Source organism: Vanacampus margaritifer, chromosome 16 (genome assembly GCF_051991255.1).
Source record: "Vanacampus margaritifer isolate UIUO_Vmar chromosome 16, RoL_Vmar_1.0, whole genome shotgun sequence".
Lineage (NCBI taxonomy): Eukaryota > Metazoa > Chordata > Actinopteri > Syngnathiformes > Syngnathidae > Vanacampus > Vanacampus margaritifer.
The window spans coordinates 8,054,834-8,075,533 of NC_135447.1; the positions used below are offsets into that span (position 1 = coordinate 8,054,834).

At 40.0% G+C, this 20,700-nt stretch overlaps 4 protein-coding genes across 8 annotated transcripts in view; 2 read left to right on the forward strand and 2 right to left on the reverse strand.

Moving 5' to 3' along the window:
- The window catches only part of LOC144035840 (transcriptional regulator ATRX-like), a 21,478-nt gene extending 19,710 nt beyond the window's left edge, over positions 1-1,768 (forward strand). Inside the window, exon 36 of the mRNA XM_077545863.1 lies at positions 1,637-1,768. The gene's annotated coding sequence lies outside the window, so the exon portion shown is untranslated. The remainder of the gene's footprint in view (positions 1-1,636) is intronic.
- ccdc61 (coiled-coil domain containing 61) lies at positions 512-6,064 on the reverse strand. 3 transcript variants are annotated; one of them, XM_077545865.1, is made up of 13 exons: positions 5,821-6,064; positions 4,533-4,688; positions 4,368-4,450; positions 3,895-4,055; positions 3,667-3,819; positions 2,473-2,683; positions 2,312-2,394; positions 2,066-2,244; positions 1,881-1,959; positions 1,597-1,797; positions 1,497-1,530; positions 1,343-1,409; positions 512-860 (listed from the first exon to the last, which is right to left on the reverse strand). In XM_077545865.1, exons 2-13 carry the CDS (start codon positions 4,678-4,680, stop codon positions 766-768), a joined length of 1,494 nt encoding a protein of 497 aa, XP_077401991.1. In that variant the 5' UTR covers positions 4,681-4,688; positions 5,821-6,064; the 3' UTR covers positions 512-765. The 3 variants fall into 3 exon arrangements, with proteins under 3 accessions (XP_077401991.1, XP_077401992.1, XP_077401990.1); XM_077545866.1 differs by having other exon boundaries at positions 2,066-2,241; positions 4,533-4,728; XM_077545864.1 differs by having other exon boundaries at positions 4,533-4,728; positions 5,821-6,063.
- kcnk12l (potassium channel, subfamily K, member 12 like) lies at positions 2,966-11,855 on the forward strand. Of its 3 annotated transcripts, none has more exons than XM_077545868.1 (7): positions 2,966-3,125; positions 6,040-6,193; positions 7,590-7,706; positions 7,821-7,931; positions 8,163-8,213; positions 8,432-8,787; positions 10,688-11,855. In XM_077545868.1, exons 4-7 carry the CDS (start codon positions 7,927-7,929, stop codon positions 11,689-11,691), a joined length of 1,416 nt encoding a protein of 471 aa, XP_077401994.1. In that variant the 5' UTR covers positions 2,966-3,125; positions 6,040-6,193; positions 7,590-7,706; positions 7,821-7,926; the 3' UTR covers positions 11,692-11,855. The 3 variants fall into 3 exon arrangements, with proteins under 3 accessions (XP_077401994.1, XP_077401993.1, XP_077401995.1); XM_077545867.1 differs by having other exon boundaries at positions 6,040-6,105; XM_077545869.1 differs by lacking the exons at positions 2,966-3,125; positions 6,040-6,193; positions 7,590-7,706; positions 7,821-7,931 and having other exon boundaries at positions 8,062-8,213.
- Positions 11,856-14,352: 2,497 nt separating this feature from the next.
- ppm1nb (protein phosphatase, Mg2+/Mn2+ dependent, 1Nb (putative)) lies at positions 14,353-19,955 on the reverse strand. The gene is made up of 6 exons (XM_077545870.1): positions 19,210-19,955; positions 17,701-18,272; positions 16,474-16,591; positions 15,728-15,842; positions 15,411-15,474; positions 14,353-15,322 (listed from the first exon to the last, which is right to left on the reverse strand). The coding sequence occupies exons 1-6, from the start codon at positions 19,688-19,690 to the stop codon at positions 15,305-15,307; spliced, it is 1,368 nt and encodes a 455-aa protein (XP_077401996.1). The 5' UTR covers positions 19,691-19,955; the 3' UTR covers positions 14,353-15,304.
- Between the last annotated feature and the right edge of the window lie 745 nt (positions 19,956-20,700).

The window sequence follows — 20,700 nt, forward strand, 5'->3', positions numbered from 1 at the left end:
CTTCCTGGTCCACAACAGTCACCTCTTCTACTCCTCGTTCTTTCATTTTCCTCATTCATCAACTCTTCAGAATACTTTTTCCATCTTCCCATCACACTACTGGCATCAGTCAACACACCGGCACAAGACGACATTGGCTTGTGCACCCCTGCGGCTACATTAGAATAACCTATGCATGGAGAGAAAAAAAAAAAGAAAAAAAGTACAAACCAAGCCCCAAAGGCTTCAGTCTTTGGATGAGTGATACTTTTGGTGTTATGGTGTGTAAAATATTTTGTTCAACTGGGACCAAGCCCTGACGCAAAAGTAGTGAAAATACGCTAGTAATTGACACTAAATCGAAAATCACTTTGATGTCGTTCTCTGGCACCTAAAATGGCGGCACAGTGTAGTACTTTAGTTGCTTTGGCCTGAATACCAAAAATAAATAGGTAAAATTGTGAAAGTTGAACAGTACATATGCAGGCCTTCGCTGTATATTTGCCACAGTTAACAATCAGCACAAGTGAACTCCACTTGTTTGGATTATATCCACATTTATTCACAATAACATTTAAGTTAATAAAAAATATAATTGAAAAGTGAAAACACTGGTGTAAAAATAGTCTGGAGACTTTCACAGTGATTGCTTTCATTTCCTGAAATTTGAGGTCCTGAACATAAAGAAAAAGTCTGGTCCATGCAGAGGAAAACAAAACAAAATGGCGCCCAGAGATGCAAACCCTGTTCAGTTGAGCTTTGTTGGGCTGCAAGCTGCACCATCTGTCAATGTCCCGTGTCCAAGTCCCTCATGTACTCCTGCAGGGCCTGAAGCCTGGCGTCGATCTCCGACAGCTCCGCGCCTGTGTCTATGGAGCTCTCTTGAGTGCAGCGTGACAAGAGAAAAATGTGCACTCATTATTATACTCTGTATATATTAACTCATTCACTGCCATTGACAGCAATAGACACGTCAAAAATTCATTTGAACTATTTCTATTTAACATTTTTTCCCATTTTTGTTAAGCGTATGAAAGCCTAGATTTTTTTTGTACATTCAGAACAGATGTAAAAAAAAAAATCTAGGTATTCATACTCTTGTTAACAAAAGTGGGAAAAATGTTAAACTAACAGAAATTGTTCAAATGAATTTTTGACGTCTTTCGCCGTCGATGGCAGTGAATGAGTTAAAGTAGAAAATGCAAATTTGGGAGAACCTGCATGCGAATGCTGAAGAGCTGAATATGTCAAATGTCACATTATGCTTTATGTGGGAATATTTCGAATGTGATTGATATTTAGCAAGATCATTTTTATGAATATCTTAGATTGGTTTAAATCAGTTGAGAATAACAAAAGTTACCTTTGTCCTTCATCCTGTATGTTGGAGTGCTGCTTATTGGTTTCCGAGCAATCAGGCTTCCTCTGGACTGTAGAAACAATTATAGACATTATACATTCAAGTGTTTTAACATCACCAAATGAACATAAAGTGACATAAATGACACCTCACTTACCGCGCTGGGGCCATTAAACGTCTGTTTCCGTCCTCTAAAATGCCACAAGCAAATTAGATGAAAGTGTGTGATGTCAACAATGCACGTTGAGGAAGCTCACCTGAGCAGCGCTTTTGTCATTTCCTCCGTATCCACTAAAGAGCTCTCAGAGGAGTTCCTGCTCCCTTGCCGCTCTATGGACAAACTCCTCCCTCGGCTGCCGGTGCGACTCGAATGAGGACACGCCTCTCTGGAGCGGGAGCGCCCTCGTTCGGGTATCAGTGATGGCGATATCATTAAGTCTCGCCGCACCTTTAACTGTCTGGCACGCATCACAGACAGGTAATGGCTAATAAGAATTTTTAAAAACTTGATGAAAATTGCAGATTTTGAAGGGAAACCTACCTTTTGAGCTCAGATTCTCTTAGCCGGCGCTGTTTGTCCTGGATGTAAGCAGTTGGGTCAAAGCGAGGTGCTCGGGAGCCTTAAATTAAGTAAGTAATTATTATTATTATTATAGTAATTATTTGATCACAGAATACACGTTTTCATTGATGAAATATCACACTTTCACTATTTGAAGTTCACACCAGTGGGAGAAGGTGACGGCCTTCGCACGGCGACGCGCGTCCCTGTTGAGTCTGCTCTTCTCCCTCTTTCCGTTGACCTTTGCACTCTGTCGCCTCGCCGTTCTCTGGATCCTGAGCGACCCCTGGCAGGATTGTGCGAACGATAGATCTCCCCGCACGCGGACGCGGGCGACCCTCTGCTTCAGATGCAAGGTGAGATTTATGAATGTGAGGGAACCAGTGGCGATTTAGGTACTTGGGTCTAACCTTCTGCGTAGTAACGCCAGTTCATTGGTCAGACTCTTGACATGAAGGCGGAGCGTGCACTCCGAGGCCCTCAGCTCATCCAGCTTGAAGGATGGGAGGGAAAGTGTTAAAAACGTGACAAAAAAACTTAACGACTCAAACGGCATCCACAAGCATTCCACCTGCTCCATCAGGTGTTGCTGCTCCTGGCATCGTTTGCTAGCCGAGCGCTGACTCTTGGCCCTCTCCTTGAGCAGCTGCTCCTCCAAAGTCCTCACCACGTCCCGACCCCTCCAGTCTTGAGGTCCGCCGGGTGCGGGAACACTTCCGCCAAGCTGCAGCCGCTCCAGGACCTTGGCGATGGCTTCTTTCTCCTCCTTCATCAGAGCCAGCCTTGAGAGATAAAAATATTCGCAGTGTTACATCGCCTCATGCACATCATTTTCGGTCGATAGGCAGAAACTTTCCATGGGATGTTAAGATTGGGATTTAAAAAAAAATAATCTGCAGATTTGTTTAATTTTCTCTAAAATAAACAGTGTGTCTTGTAATCCAGAGTGCCTTATATATGGAATTTTCATTCACATCTATTAGCTAGCAGGTATTTATGTTTTCATCATACCAGAACTAGAATTACTTCCTGTTTCTGTGTCTAAGAATCATGGGAAATGTAGTCCTACTATCCTCATGATGCAGTTGCCAGTTAGGCCCAACGCAAAATGAGCTTTTTTGGCATCATATTTCCAATGTTACAATGTGAGACCGGACCAGCGCGAGGTAAACAACAGCTAGCTTCCGATAGCTGCTGGGACAGAGCAAAAAAGGTTGGATAATGGTGAGTGCTTTGATTTGTTTACAACTGTCACACAACATAGCATTTAGCATTAGCCAAAGGAATAGCAAAACACCGATCACCAGATTCATTAGCAATGTTCAAGCTTTTTTTATGTCTGCTGGAGGATCTTCTCCTCCACTCAAAGCAACCCCCGTGTAGTTGTACAGTGAACGTTAGCAAGTTAGACACGCGGCGCTATCAGATCAAACCTAGCATAATAGTACTAAATCTATCATAACACACAATGCTTAACAAAAACAATGTGTCTTATAACCCGGCGCATCTTATGTAAATAAAAACAGATTCATTCATTTTTATTGTACCTAATAATACGGTGCGCCCAGTAGTCCGAAAAATACAGTATTTTGTGTATTTTTTCTAATATTTTTCCCCTTTGTTTTGATTTTTGGGGGGAGACGTTTTTAGTGGAAAATGTATATTAGAGGTTATATTAAAGGTCATGCAGGAATCACTTTTGATTCATTCAAGTTTACTGTTCAAAACAATTTAACACATTTTTACGACAAGCGCTCTGACTTACTCGGCTCGTAAGCGCTGGATTTCAAGCTCCGCAGACTTGCCGACTCTCTGAGAGGTGAGCGCGCTTAGTTCCGACCGAAGGGCCCTGATTTCCTTCTGCAAGGCGGCTGGGTCGGGCTTGCCGATGTACGGCAGCGGCAAAGGGTAGTGTATCCTACGGAAGGATAGGACACAAGTCAGCGGTGCAGACACTATGGAGGGAAACAAGTGAGCAAGGGCTCACACAAACCTGTCAAACTCCACAGTGTAGATGAGAATAAGGTAACGTTTGGCGGTGAGAGCAGACGACTGTGGATGGCCCCGAGGGCGACCGACCACTCCCGCTTTCCTGTTCCTTAGAAGTTCTAGGTCTGCGTAGGTCAACAAGTCCAGTGTGACCGAATCGCTCGTCTGGAGAAAATACATTTTAAAAAACACACATTAGTTAAGAACAATAATGCATATAATCATACATGTCATTCCGGTTGATGCGTATAACTTAAATTGAACCAAATTCCTTCATTTACATTCCCACCTCCCCTTTGACCTCCCAGCCCGGAGAGATGGGACAAGATAGCACGGGAATTTTCAATTTTTTCGCTCCAGTGGCTAGCAAAACGAATGCTTGTCCGCTCCAGCTCATGCAGCCCGAAGCGTCTTCCTGTCCGTTCACATCTTTCTAAGCCAGCCACCTACAACGTTGCGCTTCGTTTGCCCACGTACCTTTCTCACGGCCGACTCCAACATGCTACAAAAAATGGGGAACTGTTTGAAGTTGCCGGTTTTCCGAGTGAGGTCTTCGATGTCTGGAGAAACAGAAGGAATGCAATGTGAGGAATGTGGCTTCAAGGTGCAGATGCCATCTTTGAATGATAACTGATAACTTACAGGCTGGATCAAATTCTGCCTTCCACTGATCTGCCGTCTTTGAATCGGAGATTTCCACCAGCAGCCCGCCCTTATCCACTTCCACCTTCACGGCAAATTCAGATCCTCGGAACACAATGTTCTCCATCACCTCCGAGCTCTCCTCCATTTCTCAATCTGGGTCAGGGAACAACTAATTTAGTGTGCCCAGGATATGCTGCAAATACGGATAAAGAAATAGTCAGAATTAGTCAGACTGGATAATATTGTTTAAATAAAATAAAAATAAAACAGCTGGAAACTCAGGAGCTATTTTTTTAAATACATTATATTACCAATGTTTTGCTGTGATGATGATAATTATAATAATAATAACTATTAATAATAATAATAATTATTATTATTATTACTACTATCTGTCAGCTTGTGTTATTTGGTGGAAATTTACATATTTTAGTGGTCCTAAACCAGACCCCTGCGCCACCACAATTAACAACATCCAAAACCCAATCAGTAGCACTAGCGCCGCCAAGTGTTATAAAATATTAGCACCTGCCACTGTAATCATATAGTGGACCACATTCTGGCAGGGATGTTCATCTTAATCTCTTCCTACCATTAAAACAAACACATATTTTTCCTTCTCATTTCTATCTGCAATTTATTTTTGTGTGTGTCGTGAGATTTAAATATTATGTAAAATGATGTGCCTTGGCTAAATAAAGGTTGGGATACGCTGATCTAGTTGAGCAGCTGGAGGGCACGCGATGCTGCTTTTACCACAACACGCCTCTAGGGGCGCTACTGAGTCATAAACGCGCGTCGAATCGAGTCTTTTAGGAAGAAAAGTTGCTATTAAATGAATTGGCATCAGGGGAAGCGGTCCTTAAGCTACGTAAAACAACAGCAACCACAACTTATTTTAGATTGTAACGTCTGAATGTCTTCTAATTTGGTTAGTACAGAAACGCAATTCCCATGGCGCTTGTCATCACTTTCTCCCACAATGAAAGGGGATGAAATGCGTGACACTATTAATCTTTTATCGGAGTTAACATGCACGCGGGACGTATACAAGTCTATTTGTTCAACTCGATTGCTGAACTAGTGCGATGCACCGTTGTCCCATTTTTGGAATCGGTCGCTGAATAAATCAAGGCGGGTCTCTTTTGGATTGACCGCTTGGCCATCTTCGTTTAGCCAGCTAGCACGTTTATTACGATAACAACAAGGCAAGCTTCTTATGCACATTTGCAAAGTGACATTAGAAGTAATACACGTCATCTCATTTGCAGAAAACAGCGTTTACCTTCGGTTCCAACGATGAGTCTTGAAATCGCCAGAAAATTTCTAATATTGGGAAAACATTACGTTGTGTTGACTGGGCAAAGCCATTAAATGGCACTTAAATCCGCTTTCTTGCGACTTTACGCCGGGTCCAAAACAAAATTAATTGTGAGCCACCTAAGGGAGGACCCGAGGCGCTTCTACTACCGGGAAACGTTCAATTCTTCTTCTTCTGTTTCAGTCGTTGGGCTGCGGCTTCTTCTTCTGCTTCAATATGACGTCCGCGGCTCGTCGCTGCCCTCTACAGGTGAAGATCTGCCTGTGTCATCACCTGAAAAGACACAAAATGGTAGCAAAGATTACTGTAGATTCACACCAATTTTGTCAAAATTAAGGTAACATTTTAAACAAAATGTTATGGGTTTTTTTTTTTGCGTTGATGGTTTAATTTCAGATGTAAATGTGCAGTAAATGTCATGATATTCAGAGCAAATATAAGCCATATTTTTATAAACATTTGAAAGAAAAAGAAAATTTCCCATATGTTCTGAGACAATCAACAAAAACAATAATACAGTAGCAATAATAATGAGGACAAGCACTATAAAAATAAAAAAAGATAAATGTTTGCTGAAGGCTTGCAGCTTACTGGTCAAGGTCCGCACTTGTCTTTTGCACATTGCTGTGCAGTCTACATGAAGGACCTGTTTCCATAGAGATGTTGAACCTAGGCGAGATCTGAAGTCGTTACAGTGTGCCGTTTGAGATGCAGTCAAGTATGTGTGAATGGTTATCGCAGGATTTCTCATTCAGAATCTCAAGTACTGCATCATGTCACAGAAGCGACTACAAGTTTTTGGACATGCAGGTTTAAAAAATATATATAATTATTATTATTATTATATTATTATATTATAATTATTATTATTTTAATCTCTTTACATTGCAAATTGGGGAGGTGCTTCTTAACTCATTCACTGCCATTGACGGCTATAGAAAAAAAATTTCATTTGAACTATTTCTATTTGTTTAACTTTTTTTTCACTTTTGTTAACAAGAGTATGAAAATCTAGGGGGGAAATTTAGAACAGATATAAAATTTGTGATTATTCGTGAGTTAACTAGTGAAGTCATTCAATTAATTACAATTCAAAAATTTAATCCCCTGCTGCCCCTAATTTTTAATAATCTTTTCTTTTTTCTTTTTTTTATCGCGTCAGGTGATTACATTTTTTTATTGTAATTAATTGCATGACTTCAATAGTTAAGTCATGATTAATTACAAATTTTATATCTGTCAAAAAAAAAAATCTAGGTTTTTAGATTCTTGTTAAAAGTGAGAAAAATGTTAAACTAATAGAAATAGTTCAAATGAATATATATATTTTTTTACGTCTATAGCCGTCAATGGCAATGAATGAGTTAAATAAATAAAAAAAAACTGTATGAAGGTGCAATTATTTCTCATCAATTGTAATTTAAATCCATTGATAAAATTAACATTTAAGCAAATTATGCATTTACTTGGATTTAACAGTCCAGTAGTTTCTCAGATAAAGCGAACAAACTATTAGAAACACTTTCTGTTCAGTTGTACATAAAAGTGATATGTAAAAAAAAATATATATATATATATATATATTTAGCTGGCAGCAACACAATTGAAAAAAAAAAAAGACAGAATTCTCACATGCTGTTCCACGAATCACACGTTTTTTTTTGTAGTCTTATTTGACTATAATGAGCATGACTGGATCATAATTTGAGAAATTGCAGTATTCTGTCCGACAGGCATGAGGTCCGCACCTACCGCCAGCTGCCACTCAGCCATCAGAGGCTCAAGATTAAAGGCCTGACTACAAACACCTCCCACACAGTCTGCAGCAACAACAACAAAAACCATCACAGGTTCCGTAAACAGAAGTGCACCCAAACTGTATCTTATACAGACATAAGTCTTGGGACACATTTCTTTGTTGGATTAATATGCAAATCAGTTTTGACAGAGGTTCCTTTCTGTAGGTCCATGAAAAATGCTTGGCGATGAAGAACTTCCAAACTCTGACCTAAACCCCATCAAACACCTTTCGGATGATCCACAACCGAGTGCAAGCTGCTCATCGTCATTATGGAGTAAGAGAAATGTTTTTAGAATTTCTGTGCATAAATGTATATGTGTGTGTGTGGGGGGGGGGGGGGGGTAGGCCCACCAAAGAGGGTGGGCTTGGACACAGATGATGTGGGCGGGAAAAAATGATGTCAGTGTGAGACTGATAAAGCATCATTGAGCTTGTGCTGTGCGCACACACACACACACACACACCAAAAAACACACACAACCTCTTGTTGGTCATCATTCAACAGATGCACAGCAGACGTGTTAAGGGAGAGGGAGTCTGCTCTAAACCTTACCAGGTATGTCTCATTGTATTATTTGTAAACAGGATTTAGCACTTTTTATAATTGTAAAATCCATTCATGAATATACCCGTATTTACTACTTAACTTAGATTAGTGATGTTTATGCTAATATGAACTGTTTGACGAGCATATGTATGATTTTATAATGCAGGTGTGTGGTTGCAGTATCCAATATATATATATATATATATATATATGTGTGTTGTTTGCAGCTACTGTGGTGGGGTGATGGCTCAGAGGAAGCCTGCTGGATGCCGCCCCAAAGCGCCCATCAACCAAGACAACGCTCGTTTTTTCCTTCTCGCCGCCCTCATCCTTCTTTACCTACTGTGCGGGGCCGCCATCTTCTCTGCCCTCGAGCACCCCTCTGAGCTCCGTGCCCGCCGCCTGTGGAGGCAGCAGCTGGATAACTTCACGCGGCGGTTCAACGTCGACCCGCAAGACCTGCACACCCTGCTGCGGCAGTACGAGGAGGCCAACGGGGCGGGGATACGAGCGGATGCGTTGAGGCCACGCTGGGACTTTTCTGGAGCATTTTATTTTGTTGGTACGGTGATCTCGACTATTGGTAAGTTTTGTAACTGTTTGTTTGCTGGGAATTCAGTATTAACCCATTTTCCTGTTGCTGTTAAGTTGAACATGCTATTATTCTGTTCTAGGAATATTTTTTTTTTCCTGCTTGTCACTTAATGGCACAGATGAATAAACAAAGATACTTTTTTTTTTTTTTACAAATCAGATATCATTTTCTTTCTTTCTATAATTTTCCATTCACATCAACATCCAATAAGGTATAGCCCAAATTTAGGCCAGTTTTTTTACTTATCCAATTCATCCATCCATTTCCGAACAAAGGGAATTACACATGCATTTAAAACAACCAACCTATCTTCCGTCAAGAATGGTCCAGCTAGCTTTATGCTAACATACCGGTACTGTATATTGCCTTCAAGACTCTATTGACATGCTAATAGTTAGCATCGATAGTTGTGGGTTTTTCCAAGCAGTGGATATTTGAACACAAACAGTGGAGTGACACCTGGATCTAATAGCATCATTTGTTAAGAGAACACCCATAGTTGAGCCGGTCACAAAAATGCCACCAAAGTCCAAAGAAATACAAATTTGATGAGTTTATCCTTTTAGCTTATCATGCCCAAATAAACTCAACTCAACTCAACACAACTAAACTAAATTCAACTAAACTAAACTTAACTCAACTCAACTAGCTTGAGCTATGCTAGTAACATCTTGCAAGATGTCATTCTTGACAGCGGAAGTTATAAGGGAAGTTAACCCAAAGATTTTTTTTTTTTTTTTTTTTACAATAATATGTTCTTTGCGCCTTTACTAGTCAAACATGACATTCTGATTAATATTGCTTTTGTGGAATATGAATTAAGCGGCAAAATCTAACCATTTTTATCCATCTCAGGGGCGGCCATTTTGCCACTGCTGTCTCATGAAAATGACATCACAATAGCTCAGAGTTCAGGGAACAACCAATCACAACTTAGCTTCTGATAACAGGTGAGCTGTGATTGGTTGTTACTTGAGCCCTGAGCAACTGTGATGTAATTTTCACTCAGCCAGTGGCAAAATGGCCGCCCCGTGAAGTGGATTAAAAACAGGTGAACTTTGCTGCTTAATTCATATTCTACAAACCATTTTTAGACTTTTAACTCATTCACTGCCATTGACGGCTATAGACGTCAAAAATTCATTTGAACTATTGCTATTAGTTTTTTTCTCCCACTTTTGTTAACAAGAGTATGAAAACCTAGCAATTTTGTTTTATTGTACATTTAGAACAGATATAAAATTTGTGATTAATCATGAGTTTCATGAGTAGTGAAGTCATGCGATTAATTACAATAAATTTTTTTTAAAAAACTCCTCTTGCCCCTAATTTTTAACAATATATTTTTTAATGAATTTATGGCAGTGAATGAATTAACAGAAAGAGTTTTCTGTAAATTCATCATTAGCTACACAAAAAAAACGATTTCTTAAAACCTATAATTTTTTTTACTGTACATTTAGAACAGATATAAAATGTGTGATTAATCGTGAGTTAACTAGTGAAGTCATGCGATTAATTAGGATTACAAATTTTAATCGCCTAATTTTTAATAATCTTTTCTTTTTTTAATATTTTCTTTTTTTTAAATAATAAAAATAACTCGTGAAGTCATGCGAATAATTACAATAAAAAATTAATTTTTTAATAATCTTTTCTTCTTAAAAAAAAGATTTAAAAAATAAATTAACAAAAGTGGAAAAAAATGTTAAACTAATAGAAATAGTTAAAATTAACTTTTGACGTCTATAGCCGTCAATGGCAGTGAATGAGTTAAAAACAACATTTTGGGGGTTTCTTCTTTAAGAGCAAATACATTGGTGGAATTCCTAATTGTACAATCCCAGGTCACCTTCATGCCTTACTTCAAAAATATTTTTGTCTCTAGGGTTTGGTATGACCACGCCGGCGACCATACCTGGAAAGATCTTCTTAATCTTTTACGGTCTGATCGGCTGCGCCGCGACCATCCTATTCTTCAACCTTTTCTTGGAGAGGATCATCACGATGCTGGCTTACATCATGCGCTGGTGTCACGAACGTCGCCTTCAGTGCGGCGGAGTCGGCGACGTGTCCAGTCGGCAGGAGCCGTCCGGGGAGGAGGACAGCCTGGAAGGCTGGAAGCCTTCCGTCTATTATGTGATGCTGATTCTCGGACTGGCTTCCATTGTGATCGCATGCAGCGCTTCGACTTTATACTGCTCCATGGAGAACTGGAGCTACGTGGAGTCTCTGTATTTCTGTTTCGTGGCCTTCAGCACCATCGGATTTGGCGACCTGGTAAGCAGCCAGAGGCAGCATTACGACTCTCAGGAGGCCTACCGGCTCGGGAATTGCCTTTTCATTCTTATGGGAGTTTGTTGTATTTACTCACTCTTCAACGTCATTTCCATTATCATCAAACAAACTCTCAACTGGCTCTTGGAAAAGTTGGCGTGTCCCGGGGACCGTCGGGCCAGCTCCTGTCCGGCGACCGGATGCTGGTGGCTCTGCTGCCCCTGCCTGCACGACCGGAAGGGCAACCGGGGGCGTCCGCCGGCTCACCTCGGACAAAAGCGATTGAAGCGCAACACGGTCCAGCCGCTGCCGTCGCACCGTCCCGCGGGAAGGCAGCGTTACGCGGGCGGCTCGGCGGAGACCGTGTTTGACAGCGAGACGGACGGCGGCGCGCTAACGGACGGGGTGTACGTGGGTCGGCGGCTGTCGGGAGAAATGATCTCGGTTAATGAGTTGATGGTGTCCAATAAGGTGTCTTTGGCGCTGCTGCAGAAGCAACTGAGTGAAACGGCACACCAGGGCCCACGGCAGAGTCACCAGAATGGGTTTTCGGAAGGAGTGGGGGCGTTGGCCATTATGAATAACCGTCTCCAGGAAACCAGTGCGGATAGGTAGTACGACTCAACCATTTTGAAAAAGAATCCAGTTGCGATGTTTTCCCTTTTAATATTGCGATTTAATATTTGTTTTTTTTTGCAATTTCCTCTTCTCATGTAAAAAAAACAAATGCAATAAATTATTCAGTATTACTAATATACTATCAGATTTGTTATGTTTTTGGTTTTACAGGTTAGTTATGCTAAAATAAAGGCAAATGCATCATGAATTAATATGAAAGACAATTTATTTATGTAACTGAAATAACATTGTTAGCAAACAGTACTAAAGAGTAAACACTTTGACTTGCAGTCTTTTATTCGTTCACTATGTCAATTTCACAAAATTATATTATATATATATATATATATATATATATATATATATATATACAGGGATGTGATTTTTCCGCTAATTCGCGGAATTCCGCTTTTTTTATCTCCCCCCCCAAAAAAAAAATTCCGTTTATTTTTATTTTTATTTTTATTAGTAGTTCATTGTGTATGCACATGACTCCGACAGATAACATATTCTGCTATAACAAAGACATTTGTGGTATGCTCTAATATGAGTTACTTTTCATTTGGTCATGATACAATTATTTGTTCATGAAATTTGAACTCTTCAACATTATTTATGTGTTAACTTAGTAATCACATTAGTTAGATATGATGATATTCTCAGTGATAGTTTTTAAAAGCAAAGACAGTCCAATGTTTTTGAATGTGATTGATTTTGAGTTGACTAAAACTGCCATTTTATATGGGATAGTTCAATATACATTGAAAATTTATGCTGTTGTTTTGTCTATTTCTTTGTCATGTGAGTGCATTGAAAGTGCCAGTGGCCCCCAGATCCCCGGCTAAATTTTCAGATAATTTCACTTTGGTCAAATCACATCCCTGATATATATTATTTATTTATTTATTTTAAACAATCATCGGGGGGGGGGGGGAGGAGTCTATGTATTTATTACAGATATTCATGATAGAGTCTAGACATGCTCGCGTTTTGGTCTGAGGAGTAAAAACATGAAAGCAATTTAAAGCGTTCGATATCACAGTCAAGATAGGTTTGATGTCCTGAAGTGATTGGCTCATACAAAAGCAATCAGATGAAAGCAGCCATGAAGGAGCACTTGATGCCGGACTGCTGATGAGTTAAGAGGGCTGCGCTCGCTCGCTCGTCGTCTTCTAAGCTCCTCAACTAATATATTTGTGTGGAATAAGGCAACAAGAGAGCATAGGCACAAAAAAAAAAACAAGATCATCTTATAGAAAAAGATGCACACATCATTTGGAGCCTTTTACATTACAGAAATGGTCAAACTGCAAAAATAAACCATTTTAACTCATTCACTGCCATTGACGGCAATGGACGTCAAAAATTAATTTGAACTATTTCTATTAATTTTTTTTTCATTTTTGTTAAGAGTATGAAAGCTTAGATTTTTTTTTAACATTTAGAACAGATATGAAATTTGTGATTAATCATGAGTTAACTAGTGAAGTCATGCGATTAATTACGATTGCAAATTTTAATCGCCTGATGCCCCTAATTTTTAATAATCTTTTTTTAAATTAAATTTTTACTAATTTTTTAATTTGATTTTTTAAAGAAAAGATCACTAAAAATTAGGCGTGTCAGGCGATTAATTTTTTTTATCGTAATTAACCGCATGACTGCACTAATTAACTCACAATTAATCACACATTTTATATCTGTTCTGTGTCATGTTTATTTTCAGTTTTGTTTACTCCCTGTCATGTTTTCCTTGTGTGTTCCCCTTGTCTTGTCATTTCCTGTTTTATTGTGAAAAGTCTACTCCTCTCGTTTCTGGTCACTTGCCCTTCCTCGTGTGGTGTTTGTGTCAACCCTGATTGTGTCCACCTGTGTCATCCAATCAGTGCCCTCAGCCAGGTGTGTCTTATCTTGTCATTAGTGTTGGTGTATTTAGTCGGTTGTCTCCCCCCTGTCTGTGTCGGTTCATTTTTGCTGTTGCCACGTTCGTAAGTCTTTCGCCACGTCACGCTGACCTCTTTGCCTTATCCGGATCCATGTCATGTTGTTAGTCTCGCCTTAGTTGTTTTTTCATGTTTTGCTTCAGGTTTTGTTAGTTCCATTTGTTTTGTACTTTGAAGTTAGCCTTTTTTTGATTTGATATTAAAACCTCTATTGGACTGCACCTCTGCCTCCTTGCTCTGCCTTCCCGCATCTGGGTCCTAAAGCCCCACCTTACTGACATTCTGATACAAAAAAAAATTATCTAGGTATTCATACTCTCGTGAACAAAAGTGGGAAAAATGTTAAACTAATAGAAATAGTTCAAATGAATTTTTGACGTCCATAGCCATCGATGGCAGTGAGTTGAGTTAATTTGCTGATCATTTGCACGTCTCAACATGCTCAGTATAATCAAACAAAAGCCTTAAGATGATGCTTTTTTTAGCATGACATCAATCAAAGGCGCACCCCTCGAACAATATTATTTTGTGTTCTTAAGCGCTGTGTGTGGCAGTAGAGGAAAGAGCAAGAGTAAAAAAAAAAAAGCTGTAGATCTTTTTCTCTATGCAAGAAAACACATTTTAATCCATCATACTCTATATTGTATCACAGCCTAATCTAACGTGTCAGTTTAATCAAAATGTGTATTTTGCACGGTAATAAACATGCCAGTAGTCACACTAGTTCAAATATTCTTTATTTTGTCTGAAAGCCATTTCATTATTAACATATAACATCTAGATATAGACAAAGTTGCTCACTGAGTTAATACAACATTAATGATATAACGACCCATCCTGATTATTGACCATCCTGATCAAGAAAAATCTAAGGCAGTATATAGTTCTCCAACATGCAGGGGGGTGGAGGGAGGGGGGGATGATTAAATTTCACATGCAATACTGTATACTGATGATGTTTTTCCTGTAGGTTTCATTGAGGACTTAAGAAGAAAAAAAGAGTACTGTATATATTTTCCCTGATTTTGTGTTATATAATTTAATTTCCTCAAAAGTTCTGAGGATGATTACATTACATTATAAATTTTTGTAAAAAAAAAACTAAAATCATTTTCCTCCCCATGTCATGTTTAAAAACTATGTTGAGTTCAACCATGTGAAATATATTTTTCTTCTTCTTCACATAATTATATTAGTTTATTTCCTCGCCAACAATACATAACAAGGGAACTTTTGTGCTTTTCCAACAGCTAACAAGGTAGCGTTAGCATTGAGCATGATGGACCTTATTGTATGCTAAAGCTAAGCTAAAATGTGCCTACACTCTCACAAATACATTCCATCCATCCACTCTTATTTCACAGTTGCTAATATTCAGTCTGACAGGCTTTTATTTGTCTCGTCTGTTGACTGAATATGAGGCAGAAGTTTGTTGCTGGGTCAGTGTTGCTGAGTTAGTCTTACAAAATGTCATATTTATACAAATATAGAATGTATCAGGCTTTCTTATACCTACTTTTGCATTGTATTTGTCACGACAAGGTGCTGCTCGCTAGAATGATGTAAACTGTTCACTAACTCCCTTTTTGTCCATTAGAAACATGAATAAAACAGTTAATATAGATATTAATTACAATCCCTTAATTGACACAATCCAGTCGGCCTATTCAGGAGCCCTCCATTTCCTGGTTGGACAGAAGAAGAAAAAAAGTGTTATTAATGTAATGGATTACTGACGATTGTGCATAGTAACATTTTTTATTTTGTACTTACATTTAGTACTGTAGGGTTATGCATCTCTCTCTGTTGGTAGTAAGCAGAGATAATGCAGTTCCTTCTGTAACACACACACACACATGCAAATTAGTTTTTTGTTGTTTTTTTTTTTTTGCTGTTGTGTTTAACAATTGTTGTGATTTGCACTCCCAAATCAAGTCATCAGGGCCACCATAGTGAGTTTTTCTGCCACGGCCTAGACATGTCGCACTTTCAGATTTTAGTCACATCGGCGCTGCAAAAACATGAACCAAAAACCCTTTTCTACATGCACAGTTGCGCACACACACACACACACACACACAGGGTCTCACTTGCTCTGTATGCCTCCCCCTGGTGGTAATCCGGGGATTACGGTAGACGCAAGGACCGTGAGGACCGTCAGTAAATCGGGATCCTCCCCTCTGGCACACAGCTCATCATAAATCTCTGTTAAGTAGAAGGCAGCAAATACATTTATTTCAGGTTTTAGTCTCTCTCTCTCTCTCTCTCTCTCACTTTCGTACTACACACGCAAATGTCATCAATCAAGCATCATGAAGTACTTTATACGGACTCTTTCCCCAAAATTTTTGGGGGGGAGGTAATGCAGTAAATTTGAAAAGTTGTGTATAACAATAATAATTATATTTCAGTATTCAAAATATCAGAACGTCTACTTCCTAATGCATTTAACATAAAAAAAAAGTGTATTTTGCTCATTACTGCTGCGGTTAATTTAAGGCAACTGTAATTTAACCTAATATTTTGTAGTGGGCTAATGCTAATGCAACGCTAATGCGTATGCAATATTTTAAAAGGCCATAATGTTATTGTGAAAAGTGGAAGTCAAGTAATGTACTTTCTGTACAATAATATGTTCTAAGCAGCCCCACTAGTCTAAACACAGTATTCTGATTAATATTGCGTTTGTGGAATATGAATTAAGCAGCATAATCCACCTGTTTTTAATCCAGCACAGAAAATGAAATCACAGTTAATCAGGGCTCAGGTAATGACCAATCACAGCTCAGCTTGTGAATGTCACATGACCGTAATATATATATATATGACATCATACCTGCTACTTTGGACTCCAGCAGATCCTCCAGCTCGGCCTCCTGGTGTAAGGCCTCGGTGGACAGCTGGGGAGCGCCAGGGAAGCACAGCAGAATGATGCTGATGTTGTCAAGGCTGCCCTGTGGTGGAGAGTGACGGCCATGTTGGCAAAGCATTCGAACCCACGTCACCATTTCAAGCCTCGCTGCCGATTGATTTTTTTTTTCTTTCTTTCTTTTTTTTTTTTTGCACGCATCTGCTGCAGTGGAGCAGAGGAACGTGCACGCAATGAAGAAGAAGCTGTGACATTTTGAGGTTATTGTGCATTTCCACGCTGGAGCGTTCTTACGTAATGATGACATGATGGACGTGACAGTTAAGCGGAGGGCAGCGCCGCTGTTAGTTTGTTTACTTGCGTTTATTTCAATAGGGTTCTTTACTTATAGCTGAGGAGGACACAAATGACAAAAATCTCAATTAAAGTTAAACTTGTACTTCAACGGGCGTGTTTAACTCATTCACTGCCATTGACGGCTATAGACGTCAAAAATTCATTTGAACTATTTCTATTAGTTTAACATTTTTTTTCCACTTGTTAACAAAAGTATGAAAACCTAGAATTTTTTTTTTATTGTACATTACATTTATAGTTGCTTATTGATCTTATTTTCTTGTCTGCTTTTTTGGGGAAATTTCTAACTTTTTTTGCAATTTGTGTACATTCTATGGTAATTTTCTGCCTTTCTTCTTTTGTTTTTGGACATTTTATGATTACTTTTTGAACGTTTTCTATTATGCCTTTTTAAAAATAACTTTTTTTAAATTTTGTGTACATTGTGATGGTAATGTTATGTGCTTCTTCTTCCTTTTTTGATTTTTTTTTTTAGATTTTAAGGTAACTTTTAAATCTCTCTTTCATCTCTTTTTTTGACAACTTGTAAATTGTCATTTTTTTTGAATATCTAATTATTAATTTTTTGTTAATTAATTCAAACAATGTTTTATCAAAAAAAAGTAAATGTAGAATGTCTACTATTATTTTATTTTAAGAGATTCACACTAGCCACAGGAGAGGCACTAAAGAGCCACAAGTGGCTCCAGAGCTGCAGGTTGCACACCCCTGGTTTAGCTCAATAGCCGGAATAAACAATGGTCCCTCACTTTATTACCTGTTAAAAAGATTTCAAGTCAACAGCTGACCAAATGCCTAATATGGTACTGAGTTCAGTTTCTAGAGGCAGATTCTGACCTTGTAGAGGCAGAGGTCAATGACCTGCGAGCAGACGTCCCTCAGGTCGGTGCACACGAGCAGCCGGTTGTGAATGAAGGCGCAAAGTTCCTCATTGCTGATCGTGTCCCACACGCCGTCGCAGGCAAGCACCAGGAACTCATCGGCCGGCGAACGTTCAACGACGCACACCTCCGGCTCGGGCGAGACCATCTGTTCGTTGGGCGGCCTGTTCTCCGCCCCCTTGTAGCTAAAGTCGCCCAACGCTCGGGAGACCGCCAATGAGCCGTTGATACGTTGGAGGGACACGGATCCTCCGGCGCTCTCGATGCGCTCCTTCTCCAGAGGACTGTAAGGTTTGTGGTCCTCGGTGGAGAAGCACACCTGGCCTGAGCGACACAACACGGCTCTGGAGTCGCCACAGTTGGCGAAGTAGATGTTGTAGGGCGAGATGAGGGCGGCCACTACGGTGGTGCCGCCTCTCTCCCATCCTTCTCGGCGGGCCACGGCGTGGACATGCTTGTCCGTTTGCAGGAAGCCTTCGGTCAGGGCACCTTTCACCCTGTCGGGGTCGTCCTCGGGTCCCAGGCCACCTGTCAACGCAAACGCAACTCATAATAGTACATGGAATTACAATTGCTGAAAAATGATATGATTATGTTTTGCTCTCTTTTTAATTGATTCAGTGTTGCTTTAGCTCATCATTTACAATAATCAGACATTTTATATTTTTTGGAGCGAATATTTTATTTGCTCACCTGTTAAAAACTCACCTATTTTCTAATTACATACCAGAAAATAATTATTTCAATGTCATTTTGGTGTCAAGGAACTAGGTTGACGTGAGTTGTGGCGTTTCATTTAAACCAATGTAATGCTTTGCTGTCATCTTGTGGCATCTACAGGCAATGTAAAACTTTTTGGGGCATCAATTACTGCTGGATTTTTGCTATTTGCGCATGAAAATGTAGCATATAGTGTTTCAAGGAAGAATTAGCCGCGTATGAATGTCACATGACCAAACTCGGAATACAGGTGAACTGTGATTGGTCATTATCTGCATGTAATTTCAATTGACAGCAAGTGGCAAAATGGCCGCCCCTGAGATGAGTAAAAGAGATGGATTTTGCTGCTTAATTCAAATTCCATAAACACAATATTAATAAGAATATGACATTTAAACTAGTAGGGCTGTGTTAAAAGTGAAGACAAGATACATATGGTTTGCCTTATTAAATATTTTTATATGTGTCAAACTCAAGGTCTTGAGTTTGACACACGACCCGAACACTGAAATTAAGAGACAATATATGATTTTTTTTTAAAAAATAAAGCCTACTTTTTTTAAAACTAAAACTAGTGACTAACAGAAATGAAGCAGGGATTTGTTTTTGTTTTTCCAAATTGCATTCTACAACAAAATGTCGATTTAGATTCGATCTTTTTCCCCCAGTTTTTTTTTCAGCGCTTGTTTTAGATTTGTAGGAGGCGTACGAGTCCTGAACACGCGCACGTGTGTGTGTCTGTCACCTGCGGCCAGAATGTGACCAAAAAGGTGCTGTGAGCAGTGCTGTGCCACGGTGCTTCCCGCGTGCCCATCGAACACGGCGAAGAAGCTCCAGTCGGCCAGCTCGCCGCCCAGCTGAGGCACGCAGTTGTGGTAGTCCTCCATGTTGGCCCTCCAGCCTTGCATGCTCCCCAGGGCATAAGTCAGCCCCCAGCGGGCGCAGCCCTCCTCTGCCAGTTTGTCCAACACCGGCCGGTCCAGGTATGGGCTGGGGATGACCTCCTCCTTGTCCCCCTCACCGGGTTGCTCCCCCTCGGCCGCTCCCCCCCGCCCACCTTTGAAGAACGAGCTAACCCTCTTCTCAGTCTCTTTGACCAGCTGGCGCACAAACGCGGGCATCTCCACGCTTCCCTTCCTCGACGTCCTCATGCTTGGGATGTTTTGTTTACAGCTGGTGGCGAGGCCTGCTGCTGCTGGGCCCTCCTCAGTGCATGGCTGCCTCATCTGATGGATGTTGTCGCCTCCCTCTCCTCGCTCATCTCCTCTCCTCTCTGGAGACGTCACTGAGCGCCGCTCTCGCCTCCACCCATCCTCACTCACTCTCCTCTGCTGCGATTTCTCATTTTCCTCAGTTTTTTTTTCCCTCTTTCAATGCCGGCCTCTTTGCCTTGTTATGTTTTCTCTACCTGCTCCGGGATTGGTCGGCTATTTCCGTGCACCAATCCCTGGCCCGCCTCTAACTGTCACTATCATATTGGAGCTCAGCCTCTCTCAACGTCTTCCTGCGGGTACTTCGGACCCTCCCCCTTTGCGATAAAACCAACCTTTGATCAGGCTGGATTATAGGCTCACAGCATGGTGGATTATGGGTCAACCTGGCCATTTAGATCACAGTATGCCTGAGTGACGCAGGAAAAGACAAACACAAAGACAAGTAAATGTAATGAAGTTCAGTTGAATTGTAAACCAACGATGCTGGCAATGACGGGATTGTTGCAAAATGCAAAGCATTTCCCAAAACATTTTCAGAAGCCTTTTGGGGCAATTTTATAAAGTTGGATATAACACCATCCATCCACTTATTCTGTTTCACAGGGACATAAGAGGCAGACAAACATTCACACTCACATTCACACTATCACAAGTGGGAGCTGAATCCATGCTGCCTGTATGAAAATCAAGCCAGTGATTAATAGGAAGAAAAAGCTCAATTTCTATCTGGAGATATTTTAAATTCATGTTATGTATTTTGCACCATACCTCATGATTTACACTGTGCAATAGTAGCTCCACAACCTTCTGTGAATATGAAGATGAATATGGTATGTAAATATAAAATATGTAAAACACATTTTTAAACAATAATAAATAAGACACAAAACGAGGGTATCTGCATCTGTTTTTCAATTTGCTGATTTCTTGCTAATGTATTTATTTATGTATTTTAATTGTTATATGTTTCATTTTGGTTAATTTGTGAAGTGGAGTAAACCACCCTCCATCAAACTTTTCAG